Raw genomic sequence first — 16,978 nt, 5'->3', positions numbered from 1 at the left:
GTCTGTGTCACTTACACTCAGCGTGTGTCACTTACACTCAGCGTGTGTGCCACTTACACTCGGTGTGTGTCACTTACACTCAATGTTTGTGTCATTTACACTCAGTGTCTGTGTCACTTACATTCAGTGTGTGTGTCACTTCCACTCAGTGTGTGTGTCACTTCCACTCAGTGTGTGTGTCACTTACACTTAGTGTGTGTGTCACTTACACTCAGTGTGTGTCACTTACACTCAGTGTGTGTGTCACTTACACTCAGCGTGTGTGTCACTTACGCTCAACGTGTGTGTCACTTACACTCAGCGTGTGTGTCACTTACACTCAGCGTGTGTGTCACTTACACTCAGCGTGTGTCACTTACACTTAGTGTGTGTGTCACTTACACTCAGTGTGTGTCACTTACACTCCGTGTGTGTGTCACTTACACTCTGTGTGTGTCACTTACACTCAGTGTGTGTGTCACTTACACTCAGTGTGTGTGTGTCACTTACACTCAGTGTGTGTTACTTACACTCAGTGTGTGGTGTCACTTACACTCAGTGTGTGTGTCACTTACACTCAGTGTGTGTCACTTACACTCAGTGTATGTCACTTACACTCAGTGTGTGTGTAACTTACACTTAGTGTGTGTGTCACTTACATTCTGTGTGTGTCACTTACACTCTGTGTGTGTCACTTACACTTAGCGTGTGTGTCACTTACACTCAGTGTGTGTCACTTACACTCAGTGTGGGTCACACTCAGTGTGTGTGTCACTTACACTCAGTGTGTGTCACCTACACTCAGTGTGTGTCACTTGCACTCGGTGTGTCACTTACACTCAGTGTGTGTCACTTACACTCAGTGTGTGTCACACTCAGTGTGTGTGTCACATACACTCAGCGTTTGTCACTTACACTCAGTGTCTGTGTCACTTACACTCAGCGTGTGTCACTTACACTCAGCGTGTGTGCCACTTACACTCGGTGTGTGTCACTTACACTCAATGTTTGTGTCATTTACACTCAGTGTCTGTGTCACTTACATTCAGTGTGTGTGTCACTTCCACTCAGTGTGTGTGTCACTTCCACTCAGTGTGTGTGTCACTTACACTTAGTGTGTGTGTCACTTACACTCAGTGTGTGTCACTTACACTCAGTGTGTGTGTCACTTACACTCAGCGTGTGTGTCACTTACGCTCAACGTGTGTGTCACTTACACTCAGCGTGTGTGTCACTTACACTCAGCGTGTGTGTCACTTACACTCAGCGTGTGTCACTTACACTTAGTGTGTGTGTCACTTACACTCAGTGTGTGTCACTTACACTCCGTGTGTGTGTCACTTACACTCTGTGTGTGTGTGTCACTTACACTCAGTGTGTGTTACTTACACTCAGTGTGTGGTGTCACTTACACTCAGTGTGTGTGTCACTTACACTCAGTGTGTGTCACTTACACTCAGTGTATGTCACTTACACTCAGTGTGTGTGTAACTTACACTTAGTGTGTGTGTCACTTACATTCTGTGTGTGTCACTTACACTCTGTGTGTGTCACTTACACTTAGCGTGTGTGTCACTTACACCCAGTGTGGGTCACTTACACTCAGTGTGTGTCACTTACACTCAGTGTGTGTGTCACTTACACTCAGTGTGTGTTACTTACACTCAGTGTGTGTCACTTACACTCAGCGTGTGTCACTTACACTCAACGTGTGTCACTTACACTCAGTGTGTGTCACTTACACTCAGTGTGTGTCACTTATACTCAGCGTGTGTCACTTAGACTCAGTGTGTGTGTTTCACTTACACACAGTGTGTGTGTCACTTACACTTAGCGTGTGTGTCACTTACACTCATTGTGTGTCACTTACACTCAGTGTGTGTCACTTACACTGAGTGTGTGCCACTTACACTCAGTGTGTGTCACTTACACTCAGTGTGTGTCACTTACACTCAGTGTGTGTCACTTACACTCAGTGTGTGTCACACTTAGTGTGTGTGTCACTTACACTCAGTGTGTGTGTCACTTACACTCAGTGTGTGTCACTTACACTCAGTGTGTGTCACTTACACTCAGTGTGTGTGTCACTTACACTTAGCGTGTGTGTCACTTACACTCAGTGTGGGTCACTTACACTCAGTGTGTGTATCACTTACACTCAGTGTGTCACTTACACTTAGCGTGTGTGTCACTTACACTCAGTGTGGGTCACACTCAGTGTGTGTGTTACTTACCCTCAGTGTGTGTCACTTACACTCAGTGTGTGTCACATACACTTAGTGTGTGTGTCACTTACACTCAGTGTGTGTCACTTACACTCAGTGTGTGTCACTTACACTCAGTGTGTGTCACTTACACTTAGCGTGTGTGTCACTTACACTCAGTGTGGGTCACACTCAGTGTGTGTGTCACTTACACTCAGTGTGTGTTACTTACACTCAGTGTGTGTCATTTACACTTAGCGTGTGTGTCACTTACACTCAGTGTGGGTCACACTCAGTGTGTGTGTCACTTACACTCAGTGTGGGTCACTTACACTCAGCGTGTGTCACTTACACTCAGCGTGTGTCACTTACACTCAGTGTGTCACTTACACTCAGTGTGTGTCACTTACACTCAGTGTGTGTCACTTACACGCAGCGTGTGTCACTTACACTCAGTGTGTGTGTCACTTACACTCAGTGTGTGTGTCACTTACACTCAGTGTGTGTCACTTACACGCAGCGTGTGTCACTTACACTCAGTGTGTGTGTCACTTACACTCAGTGTGTGTCACTTACACTCAGTGTGGGTCACACTCAGTGTGTGTGTCACTTACACTCAGTGTGTGTCACCTACACTCAGTGTGTGTCACTTGCACTCGGTGTGTCACTTACACTCAGTGTGTGTCACTTACACTCAGTGTGTGTCACACTCAGTGTGTGTGTCACATACACTCAGCGTTTGTCACTTACACTCAGTGTCTGTGTCACTTACACTCAGCGTGTGTCACTTACACTCAGCGTGTGTGCCACTTACACTCGGTGTGTGTCACTTACACTCAATGTTTGTGTCATTTACACTCAGTGTCTGTGTCACTTACACTCAGCGTGTATCACTTACACTCAGCGTGTGTGTCACTTACACTCAATGTGTGTGTCACTTACACTCAGTGTGTGTCACTTACACTCAGCGTGTGTGTCACTTATACTCAGTGTGTGTGTGTCACTTACACACAGTGTGTGTTACACTCAGCGTGTGTCACTTACACTCAGTGTGTGTGTCACTTACACTCAGCGTGTCACTTACACTCAGCGTGTGTGTCACTTACACTGTGTGTGTCACTTACACTCAGTGTGTGTCACTTACACTCAGTGTGTGTGTCACTTACACTCAGTGTGTGTCACTTACACTCAGTGTGTGTGTGTGTCACTTACACTCAGTGTGTGTCACTTACACTCAGTGTGTGTGTGTGTCACTTACACTCAGTGTGTGTCACTTACACTCAGTGTGTGTCACTTATACTCTGTGTGTGTGTCACATACATTCAGCGTGTGTGCCACTTACACTCAGTGTGTGTGCCACTTACACTCAGTGTGTGTGTCACTTACACTCAGTGTGTGTGTCACTTACACTCGGTGTGTCACTTACACTCAGTGTGTGTGTCACTTACACTCAGTGTCTGTGTCACTTACACTCAGCGTGTGTCACTTACACTCAGTGTCTGTGTCACTGACACTCAGTGTCTGTGTCACTTACACTCAGCGTGTTTCACTTACACTCAGCATGTGTGTCACTTACACTCAGCGTGTCACTTACACTCAGCGTGTGTGTCACTTACACTCAGCGTGTCACTTACACTCAGCGTGTGTGTCACTTACACTCAGCGTGTGTGTCACTTACACTCAGTGTGTGTCACTTACACTCAGTGTGTGTCACACTCAGTGTGTGTGTCACATACACTCAGCGTTTGTCACTTACACTCAGTGTCTGTGTCACTTACACTCAGCGTGTGCCACTTACACTCGGTGTGTGTCACTTACACTCAATGTTTGTGTCATTTACACTCAGTGTCTGTGTCACTTACACTCAGCGTGTATCACTTACACTCAGCGTGTGTGTCACTTGCACTCAGCGTGTCACTTACACTCAGCGTGTGTGTCACTTACACTGTGTGTGTCACTTACACTCAGCGTGTGTCACTTACACTCAGTGTCTGTGTCACTGACACTCAGTGTCTGTGTCACTTACACTCAGCGTGTGTGTCACTTACACTCAGCGTGTGTGTCACTTACACTCTGCGTGTGTCACTTTCACTCAGCGTGTGTCACTTACACTCAGCGTGTGTGTCACTTACACTGTGTGTGTCACTTACACTCAGCGTGTATCACTTATACTCAGCGTGTGTCACTTACACTCAGTGTGTGTCACTTACACTCAGTGTGTGTCACTTACACTCAATGTGTGTGTCACTTACACTCAGTGTGTGTGTCACTTACACTCAGTGTGTGTGTCACTTACACTCAGTGTGTGTGTCACTTACACTCAGCGTGTGTCACCTACACTCAGTGTGTGTCACTTACACTCAGTGTGTGTGTGTCACTTACACTCAGCGTGTGTCACCTACACTCAGTGTGTGTCACTTACACTCAGTGTGTGTGTCACTTACACTCAGTGTGTGTGTCACTTACACTCAGTGTGTGTGTCACTTACACTCAGTGTGTGTGTCACTTACACTCAGTGTGTGTGTGCCACTTACACTCAGTGTGTGTGTCACTTACACTCAGTGTGTGTGTCACACTCCGCGTATCACACTAGCACTCAGGTATTGTCACACAACTATCACAGAGCACTTGGTGTGTCACAATCAGGCACTGTCACTCCTTTCAAGTCGGTTTGAATGAGTGCGTCACAGTGAGTATGATTGTGATTATGGTGTCTCACGTTAAGTGTCTTACAATGAGTGATTGACAGTGTCTCACAGAAAGTGATTGTGAGTGAGTATGAGTGAGTGCGTGTGAGTGTGTGAGTGTGAGAGTGCCAGTGAGTGCTAGTGAGTGAGTGTGAGTGAGCGAGTCTGAGTGAGTGAGTGAGTGCGAGTGAGCGAGTGAGTGTGAGTGAGTGTGAGTGAGTGCTAGTGAGCGAGTGGCACTGTCCCGTCTCATCCAGACTACACGCTGGAATTAGGAGACATCGCTGTGAATCCCGCTGTCACAGTGAGTTTCTCAGCGAGTGAGTTTGAGAGTGCCAGTGAGTGAGAGTGAGTGAGTGAGTGGCACTGTCCCGTCTCACCCAGACTACACGCTCGAGTGGGGAGACATCGCCGTCCACCCTACGCGTCGCTCCGTGCAGAAGTGGCCCAAGGCCAGGGACGGCCTAATCTACGTCCCCTACAAAGTGTCCGTCGCCTTCTGTGAGTGGCCTCACCTCCTCCTCCCTCTACTCATTCCTTGCTCCTCCTGTACCTTGTCCATCCTGTGCCTTGTCCATCCTGTGCCTTGTCCATCCTGTTTCTTGTTCATCCTGTGTCTTGTCCATCCTGTGTCTTGTCCATCCTGTGCCTTGTCCATCCTGTACCTTGTCCATCCTGTGCCTTGTCCATCCTGTGCCTTGTCCATCCTGTGCCTTGTCCATCCTGTGCCTTGTCCATCCTGTGCCTTGTCTATCCTGTGCCTTATCCATCCTGTGCCTTGTCCATCCTGTGCCTTGTCCATCCTGTGCCTTGCCCATCCTGTGCCTTGTCCATCCTGTACCTTGTCCATCCTGTGCCTTGTCCATCCTGTGACTGGAAGGTGACGAGATTGAGGGCAGAGTTCACATCAACAGTGGCCCTTGTCTAGAATGAAGCGCAGGACCCAATGTAAATCAGGATGTAAATTATCATTCAGAGCTGTGCTCTGTGTGGATTGATAATCACGTGACTGGGCGTGGAGATGGCTGTGGCAAGCTGGTGGTGAGCAGAGAGTCAGGCACAGGGTTTGACCCTGAAGAAGAAACCCAACTCGGTGTCTTAGTCTCTGTAAGATGCCGCCTGGTTACTTGAATCCGCGTGATAATCAAGCCACATCCACAAGTGCTGAATGATTGACGCTCCATTGAAATAGCTGCAGCAAAATGAGGCTGTTTATTGACATTTCACTAATCCTAAGGACCAAGGATGGAACCAGAACTCATGATTTGAGATAGAATCTGAAGATTAGTGGAGGAATTCTCTGCAGCTCTCTATAGGAAATACATCCACATCGCCCAGGAAGCAGACCGACTCTCAGATGAAGAGGACACACAAATCAAGTGTCTCTATACACACGACATCATCACGCACGGAGGCCTGTAACCAGGCCTCGATTCATTGACTTACATCAGTCGTGGCTCATGATACACACATGGCACCATGCGTGTAGGAGCCAGTGACGTGCAGCGCATACCCAGCGTGTGTGACTGTGATGGGAACGCCGCATTGAGACCAATGGAGCAGAGGAAGCGGTGCACACGACACGGAGAGTGCAGAGTGGCGCTAGGGAGCCTCGCGTCGCCATCACGGATCGTGGAGATTCCTCGCGTCGCCGGGCGGGGGACTGCGGGGCCGAGATTTCACTCATGCAGGGACTCCGCTCCGGGCTTTATCTGAAGCAGTGCCGCTCACTCAAAGCAGCTTGATTAGACATTAGAAGCGACGGATGCCAATGAGAAAGGACAGATAACGATGTTTGTTTTCTATCTGCTGTGTTTGTTCTTTAGCTGCTGTCAAATAAATGTAGTGGGGACCCAGAGAATGAGTGTTAAGTCAATAAGCCACACGTGACATGCTATCCAGTCAAAGGCAGTGGTAACCGTGATGCTACTCTAGAACAACGAGTAGATTGCAGCACCTGACCCACAGTGTCCATGAAAGAGAAGCAGCTCTCGCAGAACGGGAAGTTACTCTATCAACTCAAATAAAGCGGCGCCGTGGTTTGACTGAGCGACGCCTCCTGCTGCTGAGTGGAAGCGCAGGGAGAGGCGGCGGTGGCGGCCGTGGGGCCGAGGAGGCAGAGCGGCACCCGGGCCCTCCCCAGGGAGCCCAGCGCTACCACCACTCACACTCCACCCCACGCCGTGCCACCCGCTGTGCCCCCCTCTGTGTCCACCACTGTGCCCCTGTCCGTGCCCCACGCCGTTGGATGCGCTTGGCGCTCGGCGATCGCCGTGGGCTCTCCCTGTTCACGCCGGCCCCGCCGCTCACGCCCAGCGTGTGACCTGTAGACGATGGCGATGTAAAGAAGATCAAGGAGGCGGCGCTGGAGTTTGAGAATAAAACGTGCGTCCGGTTCATCCCTCGCTCTGAAGAGGCCGACTACATCTACATCCACGCACGGGACGGGTGAGATATGGAGACACGGACACGGCAGAGACATGGACACGACAAAGACATGTACACTACAGATACACGGACACTACATCTCTCTGTGATGAGTGGTGAGTGAATGGGGCTCGGTGCTCAGGCTGGGGTTGTCTCTGTGTGGTGAGTGGTGAGTGAATGGGGCTCGGTGCTCAGTCTGGGGTTGTCTCTACAGGAATTGGTCGTTCCTGGGCCGTCAGGGTGGGGACCAGGCGATGTCCCTGGAGCCCGGCAAGGTGACCAAGGGCACGGTTCTGCACGAGTTGATGCACGCGCTCGGCTTCCACCACGAGCACTGCCGTAGCGACCGCGACGACCACGTCTTGGTGCTGAGCCACAACCTTAGACCAGGCGAGACATTCAGTGGATTAAGCAGAACTCTTGTTCACGATGTGCAATGTTCTAAAATGATCTGATGGTTGTGCTCCTCCATCTATGTCGAGATACTGTTTGTATGAGTGGTGATGTGAAGGAGACTCTTCATTGTTTTAGTCTAACAATGGCTGAGACCCATCTGATATTTTGTCATGTGTGATGCATAATACAGCACAATAATCTCTACATATTTTAAAAGTGCCATCTACATATCTCTTCTACAAGGAAGGACGTAGGGTGGATGTCTGGATGGCATTTGTTTCAAATTTCTCCATGAAAACATTCGCTATCACTGGTGATAAGGGGTGACGTCATGATTTATTTTATTTTATACCTACGTGACTTTACCGAAAGAACCAAAGTGTATGGATTCCTGCAGTCACGAAAGCTTCAAATCTAGAGTAATTTCAGACTCGTGATGAGCAGATGGCTACGTCTAAAATGGTATCTTGCCTTCCGAACTCATCATTAAGTACCGAATGTGTACTTTGCCACATGACATGATTCTGATTACACAATTTGGATAAGATTGGGGATAAATTATTTGTTAAAACCTGACCAGTTTAAGTGTCAGTCTGACAGCACAGATTTCTTGCACTTTTGTGTTGAGCTCTCGGACACGTTATTGATCCTGTCTTTGAAGTCACACTTTAACCTGTTTACATCCTCACATCCGCAAATCATAGGGTGCCTAACATGCAGATCCCTAAGTCTTGCTGCTATCTGCAGACAGCCTCTTAAGTGATGGAATGATTGTGTACATCCATTGAACATGAACAAATCATTGTCATCACAGTATCATAGATTTGCCATTTTAGTGTAATTGAATGGAGTTTTTACTAACGCTGGGATATCTCATCACTGGCCGATTTTAAGATTACTTTCTTGGATACTCACATAGGGATGTGCTGTAAGCTAATGTGTGATGTGTTTATGTTTCAGAATGGGTGGATGACATGCGGAAAACATCAAATGAGCATAATCTCAGGACCCCCTATGACTACAGCTCTGTCACTCACTACAGCATGTAAGTGTGTGTCTGCTCACTTCACATCTAAACTAAACGATTTTTATTTTATCAGGTAAAGCCCACTAAGCTGAATAGCTCTTTTTCAGAAACGACCTGGCCATAAATGATAGCTCAAAGATGTGGCTTATCACGTGAAAATTTAGAGCAGCCAAATACTCTAAAAGCATGTTTATAAATTTGGAGGTAAAAACCGGAGGACTCGGAGGAAAATTCACACGACCACGGGGAGAACATACACACTCCAAATTAGAGGCCGACCGAAATTCGGTTTCGGTGCCATAAGTTGGCAAATGGCCACTTTTGGCATACTTTCGGTTTCTGCCGAAAGTACATTTTTAACTTGCAGTTTACTTTCGGTTTCGGCCGAAAATAAATTTATAACTTTAGGTCAGGTTTCAGTTTCGGCCGAAACTGATATTGCTGAAGTGGGCCACTGTGTGGGTGTCCCACCTGATGACGGACGCTTGTGTTGCGCCCGAAACGTCGTGATTAAATTTATTTTATTTTTTATACCTACGTGACTTTACCGAAAGAACCAAAGAGTATGGATCCCTGCTGTCACGAAAACTTCAAATCTAGATTACACCGTGAAGAATATCGAAACATGCGGTGTGGGATTACTTCGCTAAAGTCGATTCTGATCAAAGCACGGCGCAGCAACCTGCTGGGTGAGGATATGGAAAAACTGGTATTTCTTCACTACAACATTCGTTTGTTTGGATATAATTACTAAGTAAGTAACACCTAAAGGTTTGATATTTAGTGACTCTTACTGCAGGCTCTGAATGATTAGTTCTAGATTTATTTTTTTATTAAAGTAGCATTGCATCATGACATATTTAATAAATCTTGTGTTCGGTAACTTTGGTTATATACCTTTCTGTTTCGGTCTCGGCCGAAAGTGTAGTTAAACTTTCGGTCTGGTTTCGGTTCCGGCCGAAACCAGAAATTCAGTTTCGGTCTGCCTCTACTCCAAATATACAGCCATCAGGGTTAACATCTCGCCATGGTGGCAACCCTTTAAATAGCACCACACAGAAAATTGTATTAAAAGTAATGCACGTGACTCTTTATTTTGGTTCGCAAATGCCATGTCGCAAGCACAGCGAATGCCATCACACACATCACCCAGTAGTGTACCATGCCCTCCAGAGAGATGCTGTTGGATATATTGGCCTTTTTCCAAAATTGATATTAATAAAAATATTTGCTGATAAAAATTTTTTCGATAAATAAATAAGAACACAGACAAACCCAGAGCACAGCAAACAACAGATGGAAATCGTAAAAAGACCAATTAAAAAAAAACTCTGGGGCAAGGAAAGGTTAACGGCTATCTGCGAAAATCTCCAGATGAACCAGGATAAGCTGTGTTCCAGAGAGACCCCGGCCACCTTTGTCTTCCCGCAGCGCAGGGAAGCAGGAATTTAACACCAGAGCAAGGGAATTTATTATCGTGCGGGCCATCTGCACACACGATGCGCTGGACTTAATAATGGCACCCCACCCCACTACCGCGGGCGGACAAGTAATTAAAACAACCACACACAATACATAAGTGTCATACATAACATTAATGTTAACGTTATTCACCGTAAACTATATTCCGTTTATATAACCTTGCAAACACCAAGGAATACGAATTCCCAGGATGAAGAAACTTACCTCTTAACTCAGGATATCGGAAATAAAATGATATAAATGATAAAGCATACACACGGAATGACGAAAATTAATAAAAACTGAGGAAGGGCCAGGATAACAGGGTGAATCACAACCTTGTTGAACATAAAACTAAATGATATTTGAGCGATGTTAAACCGAGGGCCAGAGAAAGAGAGAGCCTCCCGGCCGTCTTTGTCTTCCCGCAGCACGTGATAAGAATATTCATACGCTCAGAGAGAGCATCTTCCCTCGTGAAAATAAAAATCAAATACCTTGAGTCACAGACAGAATCATAACTGCAAGTGGTACGATACGAAATCGTGGTGGAATAAATGTTAACTTTAAAAGCCTTAACCCAACCTTGGTGCGTAGAGAAAAGGTCACACAGGGAGGGCCGACCGGACAGGAAGGGTCGCCCCCTTTCCCCCCAGAATTGTATAACGCAGACAGAGGGACGCCTTCGGGACGATTTGAAGCGTCTGTTTCCTTTTGATGGTTTATGGCTTGAGGAGGGGATGGTGATCAATATGTAGTGCCATGGATGGGCTGCACTTGCAGGCAATGACATGCAGCCCTGAAGCAGTTGGGGGGCCGCGAGGGATTCTACGATCCCTCGCAAACACTCCTAAAGGCTGGGGAGCTGCGGCTGCACTGACCTGCAACGACAGACATGCGGACCTCAGTGGGGTCACCCACGTCCCTCACTGTGGTCCGCACCTCGGCTGAGAAACGGATATAAGGCGAACCTCTGGAGAGGTCCAAGCAGTTTAAAAACCGAAGCAGTTGGAGATGGAAGCAGTTGGAAACTGGAGCAGTTGAAGATAACCAGTTGAAGAAAGAAGACCTGCTAGAATAGGACTCTGAACCCCTAGCTTCGCCGTCCTTTTAAGGGCCGAAGCTCGGTGAGGTCAGTGTTGGACCTGTACCTTGGCTGGGTCAGGTCAGGTAGTCTTAAATAGTATATTATAGCCGGAGGACCTGGAGCGTAGTCGGGTTAGGCATGCTACACAGGAGGCGTATAATATACCAAGTGGAAGAGGTCCTCAAGATCAACTGTATGAAGAACTGATGTATAGTGGTTAGGGTACGTGTGGATAATAAAGACGTGCCCCCCCCCTACGAAGTGTCTCCGGAGCAACACTACAAATGTAATAAAATGACACACACACGGATGCACACACACACACAGGCCACGCCCCCCCTCCCCCCACTGCGCAGAGTGGAGATTTTTTTTCGAATATAACAGCCAACCATCATCTCGACCAGTTCAACAAGTCCGTCAGCCCGGCCAGAAGAGGGCGGCGAGCGGCTGGCTCCAAGGAGCGCGAGGCTTGCTGAGTAGCGATGTATAAACGAGCGTGAAGAGTTCAAAGACGAAGTATCGCTCAACGACTTTTATTTCTACATCGAGTGCCAGCTTTCAGCTGCAGCGCGGCCAGCGCCGCCAAGCAAGGGCGTCTGCTGTCAGCGGCCAAGCGTGTGCCGACTTGGCTCATCCAGCAGGAGAAAAAGCCTGACCAGCTGCCCGTGAACAGAAGAGTCAGCGAACCAGCGACGAGCACGTTCAAGCGTCTCCACAGAGAAAGCGCGTGCGGCAGCTACTACAGCAGCGGAGAGAGCGCGTGCGGCACAGCTCATCAACCAGCGCGATCGCGCATCTTCAAGGAGAGGGAGCTGGCGCAGCCCCACAGCAGTGAAAGGAGCCTGCAGCTGCCTGCGGGCCAGCGCTGAGCGCGTTCGAGCAGCACCAGGAGAGGGCAGCGTGTCGGCGCAGCTCATCACCCAGCGGCGTGAGACACGCCGAGCGAGAGTTCAACCCAGCCATCGGTCGTATACCCTCCCCCACCCTCACAAACCCGCGGCCAGCGGCATCCACTCACAAAGAATTTAGAAAAGGAACAATCAACGGACCCCGCACTCAGACTAATTATAATACATGAACCATCAGCTGGCCATGAAGACATCGGGGCTCACCGAGTGATAACAATCCGGCGGTTATAAGTACATTAATTAAAACATTCTCTCAAAAAATGTTCTGCGTTTTGTGATTGTACTTCTAATCGCATACATTACCGATATATTCATCAATACGAATTAATTATTGACACCTTCGCCACGGAGCTACGCTTACGGGGAGAAATCGTGTTAAACCGGTTTCCTTATCATACAATCTTGTTCACGAATTAATTAATCTCCCGTGAGATAGCACGTCCAGACGCACACCTTACTCCAAGCCATCTCTTTAATTATACAATCTTGCTGATGAATCTATGAACACATATTTTTGTCTTTAGAAATAATAATAGTTTGATTACTTTTCGTATGAATACTGCCGCATAATTTTAAGGACTTTATTAATATTTTCCATATGCTCGTGTACTCTGCATAATAATCAATTGCTCTGCTACAAAGTGAAACAACGTGATAACAATTGCCTTGAGGGTTGCTTATGGATCTATTCATATTTTCCATATGCTCGTGTACTCTGCATAATAATCAATTGCTCTGCTACAAAGTGAAACAACGTGATAACAATTGCCTTGAGGTTTGCTTATGGATCTATGAATGAATGCAATACTATGTGGACAATTCCAAGTATAATCATTCATAATAGAGTATTAAGGTTTTTGTTAGAATAGGGTGCCTGCATGTTTCAACGACTCTCTCTCACCAACTGAGCTCGCGTTACGCGGTGGAATCAATCCACATGTGCCGTTGCCAAAGTGAAACAACACAATCGTTGATGATACATACTGTGTTGATACTGTGTTGATACTGTGTTGAAATTCCAAGCCAAGAGTTGCATCTTCTAGAGTAAAGGTTTCGTTTATAATGAATTGCTTAAACACAGAAGTTGGTGTGTTCCCTTCCTGTTTCATGCATAATCTTATTATGAGAACTGTATTCTGCGTTGAGATCTGAATTTGGAGACCTGACATGAACACACTAATACACTCAGTGCATGTTAAAGTGAGAATAATTGTATTATACCGATCAATAATACGAAGTTAACCAACGAAGCCGAGTTGACTCTGGCATGCTCACAGCACCTGCATAACTGCATACGATTAATTGTCTTATCCCGATTGATGATATGACCCTCGTCAGCGAGACGGGGCCTAATTATAAAGCATGTGATTAGCATAATCACACCCACTCGCATAAATTAATAAGATTATCTCCCGAATTAGCATAATTTATGTGCATACTTACATACATTCACATGAATTCGGATAATTACGCATTTTTAAAATTTAATTTAATTTTCTTTATTTTCATCAATTTTCACATCTCAACATATACAACATGCTACCAGTCAAGCGGTAGAAGGAGAGGAAAGTGTGATCTTCATGCCCTTCATCATGAGATCAGCAAGTGCCACGTAGGCTCAACTTCAGCTGAAAGCTCCTTCACATGGCCAGGGTGCCTCGTAGAGTGGGCTCACAGTGTGTGTGGTACGCTTCTGTTGTCCACATTGAAAGTACATCGAGCAATTACGAATTTGGTTGAGTAGTAACGACTTCACACTGAATGCATCTATTTTTATTCTGGACATTTTCGCTAACATTGAATAAAAGTCTAGAATTACAAGAATTTCAATACCATGATTCCAGATATACTTTACATAATAAATTATCGATGGATCGTGAGTAGTTTAATTAGAGAGAATGGAAACACTATCCTGTGATGCGTTTCTTAGGAGTGGATTTTTATGAATGGACTCCTAGTGTATCGTGATAATATCCAGTTGTCGAGGTGGGAACCAAAGTAGGAAATGGTTTCAAAAGCAAAATACCTTTTCAGGCTATGAATGCGTACAATATCAGTACCCTCCAGAGCAATTCATGCTATCTGTTGAGGCATGAAGGAAGAACATTACGAAACGGCTCTTGTGTGCAGTTGACGACATGACACGAAACTGAGGATGGTAACTCATGGAAATTAGTTTAATCCAAATTAAATATTTCGTTAAACATTGAGTCAAAATAGATTAGCACTCATTGGTGGATGCGATGGTAAATATTACCATGCAGTAAGACCCCATGATTCCGTAATTATATTGACTAAAACACTGTTCACGTGCTATTAAGCTGTGCATGGTGGGATATGGTAAAATATCAATGCTAATCTTGTGTAGGGAATTCAAGGTGCACAAAGGTGAAGCGGCTTGAGTGACTTGTAGCTATACGGGATAGGGGCACCCATAACCAATGCCCCTACACCACAGCCCCCAGCCCTTAGCAGCTCTGGATTCACCAATAACAGCATCTGTTGGAATGATGAAGGGAAAGGGGGTACTGGGTGTCCACAGGACACCTTCTGGATTGAACTGTTATGTACAGCACACGGACTCTGTCTTGAGAAAACCAAATCTTAACAAATTGGAGTCAGAATTGGGATATAGTTGGTATCAATGAATGAGCGAAGTCTGTGTCTACTAGAGTTTGCAGCAGGAAAAATAATTAAAGTAATGAATGGACGTGGAGAAGCCCAAATGGTTAAATTAAGAACGAGGTTAATTGTATTCCAATAGACAAACTCCAGATCGTCAGACGTCTCTGTTATTGACGAATTGAACACAGGAAGTGATCACAGACAGATTCGATTCAAGTTGCACTTCAACAAAGCCAATAGCAGGCAAAACAAAGACCGTTCACATAATACATTTACGTCAGTTCCAATACCTCGAGGATACAATTGCAATGCATGTCACCATTTTTAATTGTGCATTCACTAACATAGCAGTGAATAGTGCATGCAAGTGGGGGAAAGGTTAGAAAGCAAACATAGGGCGAGTTGTCTAAAACCACAATATGTTTTTTGAGAAACAGGTAAAATATCAAAAGAGGGAGATGCATGATTGAAACTTGATTTCACATAACTCTGTAACATAATTAGGAAAATAATAAGGAACCAGACCACAACAAAAACATGAGTGAAGTATAGCAAGTAATAGGAGCCGGAAAGCAGTAAATTATGGGCTATTTACGGCACTAATTAATATACACTGACGACAGACACCTGTAAGAACTGTGGTTCTTCATGTGTGGTAAGTGTTACATTTGATGTTCTTTACTTTATTAAAAAAATATTGTATGTATTTTTCACGTGCAAAAAGTTGTTCGAGCAGAACAATTTGTGGCTGAAACGTAACTCAGCTTTTAACATGGGAGTCAATGGGAGAACAATGGGAGAACGATGAGCGTATAACGAGTTTTCGCTTTAAGAGCAATTTTTGCGGAACATATCTTGTTCGTTAAGTGAGACACTCCTGTATCACAATGCGTCTGTGCCCCAGGACCGCCGGTTCGAAAGATGAGCAGAGCCCGACCCTGGTGCCCAGGGACAGGAGCACTTTGCGTCGCTTTGGAGGTGGCCACACCCTGAGTGAGGGCGACGTGGAGAAGATCAAGAAGATGTTCGATGGTGAACCAGCAGCACTGAGTCCGAGCAACGCAGCTCCAGCACAGATGCGCCCAGAGACAGGTGATTACAGCTCCATTCGTCGTATTCTGCGGTCGGTGTTAGCCCTTTCTCTTTCCGAGACGTCTGCAAGTTGCGGGGTGGGTCCCGTGAACCGCTGAATCTCGGCACGTGCAAGCGGTTAGCGTTTATTTTATTTGTAGAGGCATAGGGCCACTGTTTTTAAAGACATTGCACTCACCGCAGAGAACTGTAGCGACACAGATCCTACTCTATTATAGCTGGTGCTAAACTGTGCCACACGCCCTCCCGCGTGTGAACGTCATCAGAAAACGTATGACGTACATGTACGTTATCGGAATGGGAACGGGTTAATATTGTTTTAACAAAGCATTGACGGTGCAATAATAGCCTGCAGAATTTGTGGAGCCAGCATGTTTGAAGGTGTTATAAATAAATACTAAATAGTGAACAATAACATGGCAACTACCCTGCTCCTAAGTTGGTGTGGGGCAGTGACGTAGCGGTTACAGCACTGTGCCGTCAAGCTGGCAACCTAAGTTCAATTCGCAGCCACAATTAACATCAGTGGTGACATCTGCAGTGGTTATTCGGCCCTCATCTTCATCAGCCGACACTGGCCAGTATGGTGCAGTATGGTAGTTATGCAATAGCTTTGTCTGTCTGTCCAACTGCTGTCCGTCTGTCCATATCACTGGTGGGGGGAGGACAGTCACAACAATGCTTGTGAAGATTATCTCATGTAATTAGCTTATAATACAGCTGTGGTGCCATTACAGACTCGCCCTATACAGTGATGGAAAAACGTATTTGATCCGCTGCTGATTTTGTACGTTTGCCCACTAACAAATAAATGATCAGTCTATAATTTTAATGGTAGGTTTATTTGAACAGTGAGAAACAGAATAACAAAAAAACATCCAGAAAAACGCATGTTAAAAATGTTATAAATTGATTTGCATTTTAATGAGGGAAATAAGTATTTGACCCCTTCTCAATCAGAAGGATTTCTGGCTCCCAGGTGTCTTTTATACAGGTAACGAGCTGAGTTTAGGAGCACAATTTAAGAGAGTGCTCCTAATCTCAGCTTGTTACCTGTATAAAAGACACCTGTCCACAGAAGCAAT

At 46.0% G+C, this 16,978-nt stretch overlaps 1 protein-coding gene across 2 annotated transcripts in view; it reads left to right on the top strand.

The window, feature by feature from the left end:
- LOC142906670 (uncharacterized) overlaps window positions 1-16,978 on the top strand; it is a 248,209-nt gene that overhangs the window by 175,605 nt on the left and 55,626 nt on the right. For both annotated transcript variants that reach the window (XM_076054965.1, XM_076055016.1), the window contains 5 exons: window positions 5,255-5,371; window positions 7,201-7,318; window positions 7,512-7,687; window positions 8,654-8,738; window positions 15,706-15,893. In XM_076054965.1, the coding sequence (XP_075911080.1) occupies window positions 5,255-5,371; window positions 7,201-7,318; window positions 7,512-7,687; window positions 8,654-8,738; window positions 15,706-15,893 (684 nt within the window). The remainder of the gene's footprint in view (window positions 1-5,254; window positions 5,372-7,200; window positions 7,319-7,511; window positions 7,688-8,653; window positions 8,739-15,705; window positions 15,894-16,978) is intronic.

The sequence above is a fragment of the Petromyzon marinus genome, chromosome 1, assembly GCF_048934315.1.
Source record: "Petromyzon marinus isolate PM22_M1 ecotype Great Lakes invasive population chromosome 1, UKy_Petmar_22M1.pri1.0, whole genome shotgun sequence".
Classification (NCBI taxonomy): Eukaryota; Metazoa; Chordata; class Hyperoartia; order Petromyzontiformes; family Petromyzontidae; genus Petromyzon; species Petromyzon marinus.
Note: the sequence above shows the minus strand (reverse complement) of the source record. Positions and strands in the feature narration are given on the sequence as shown.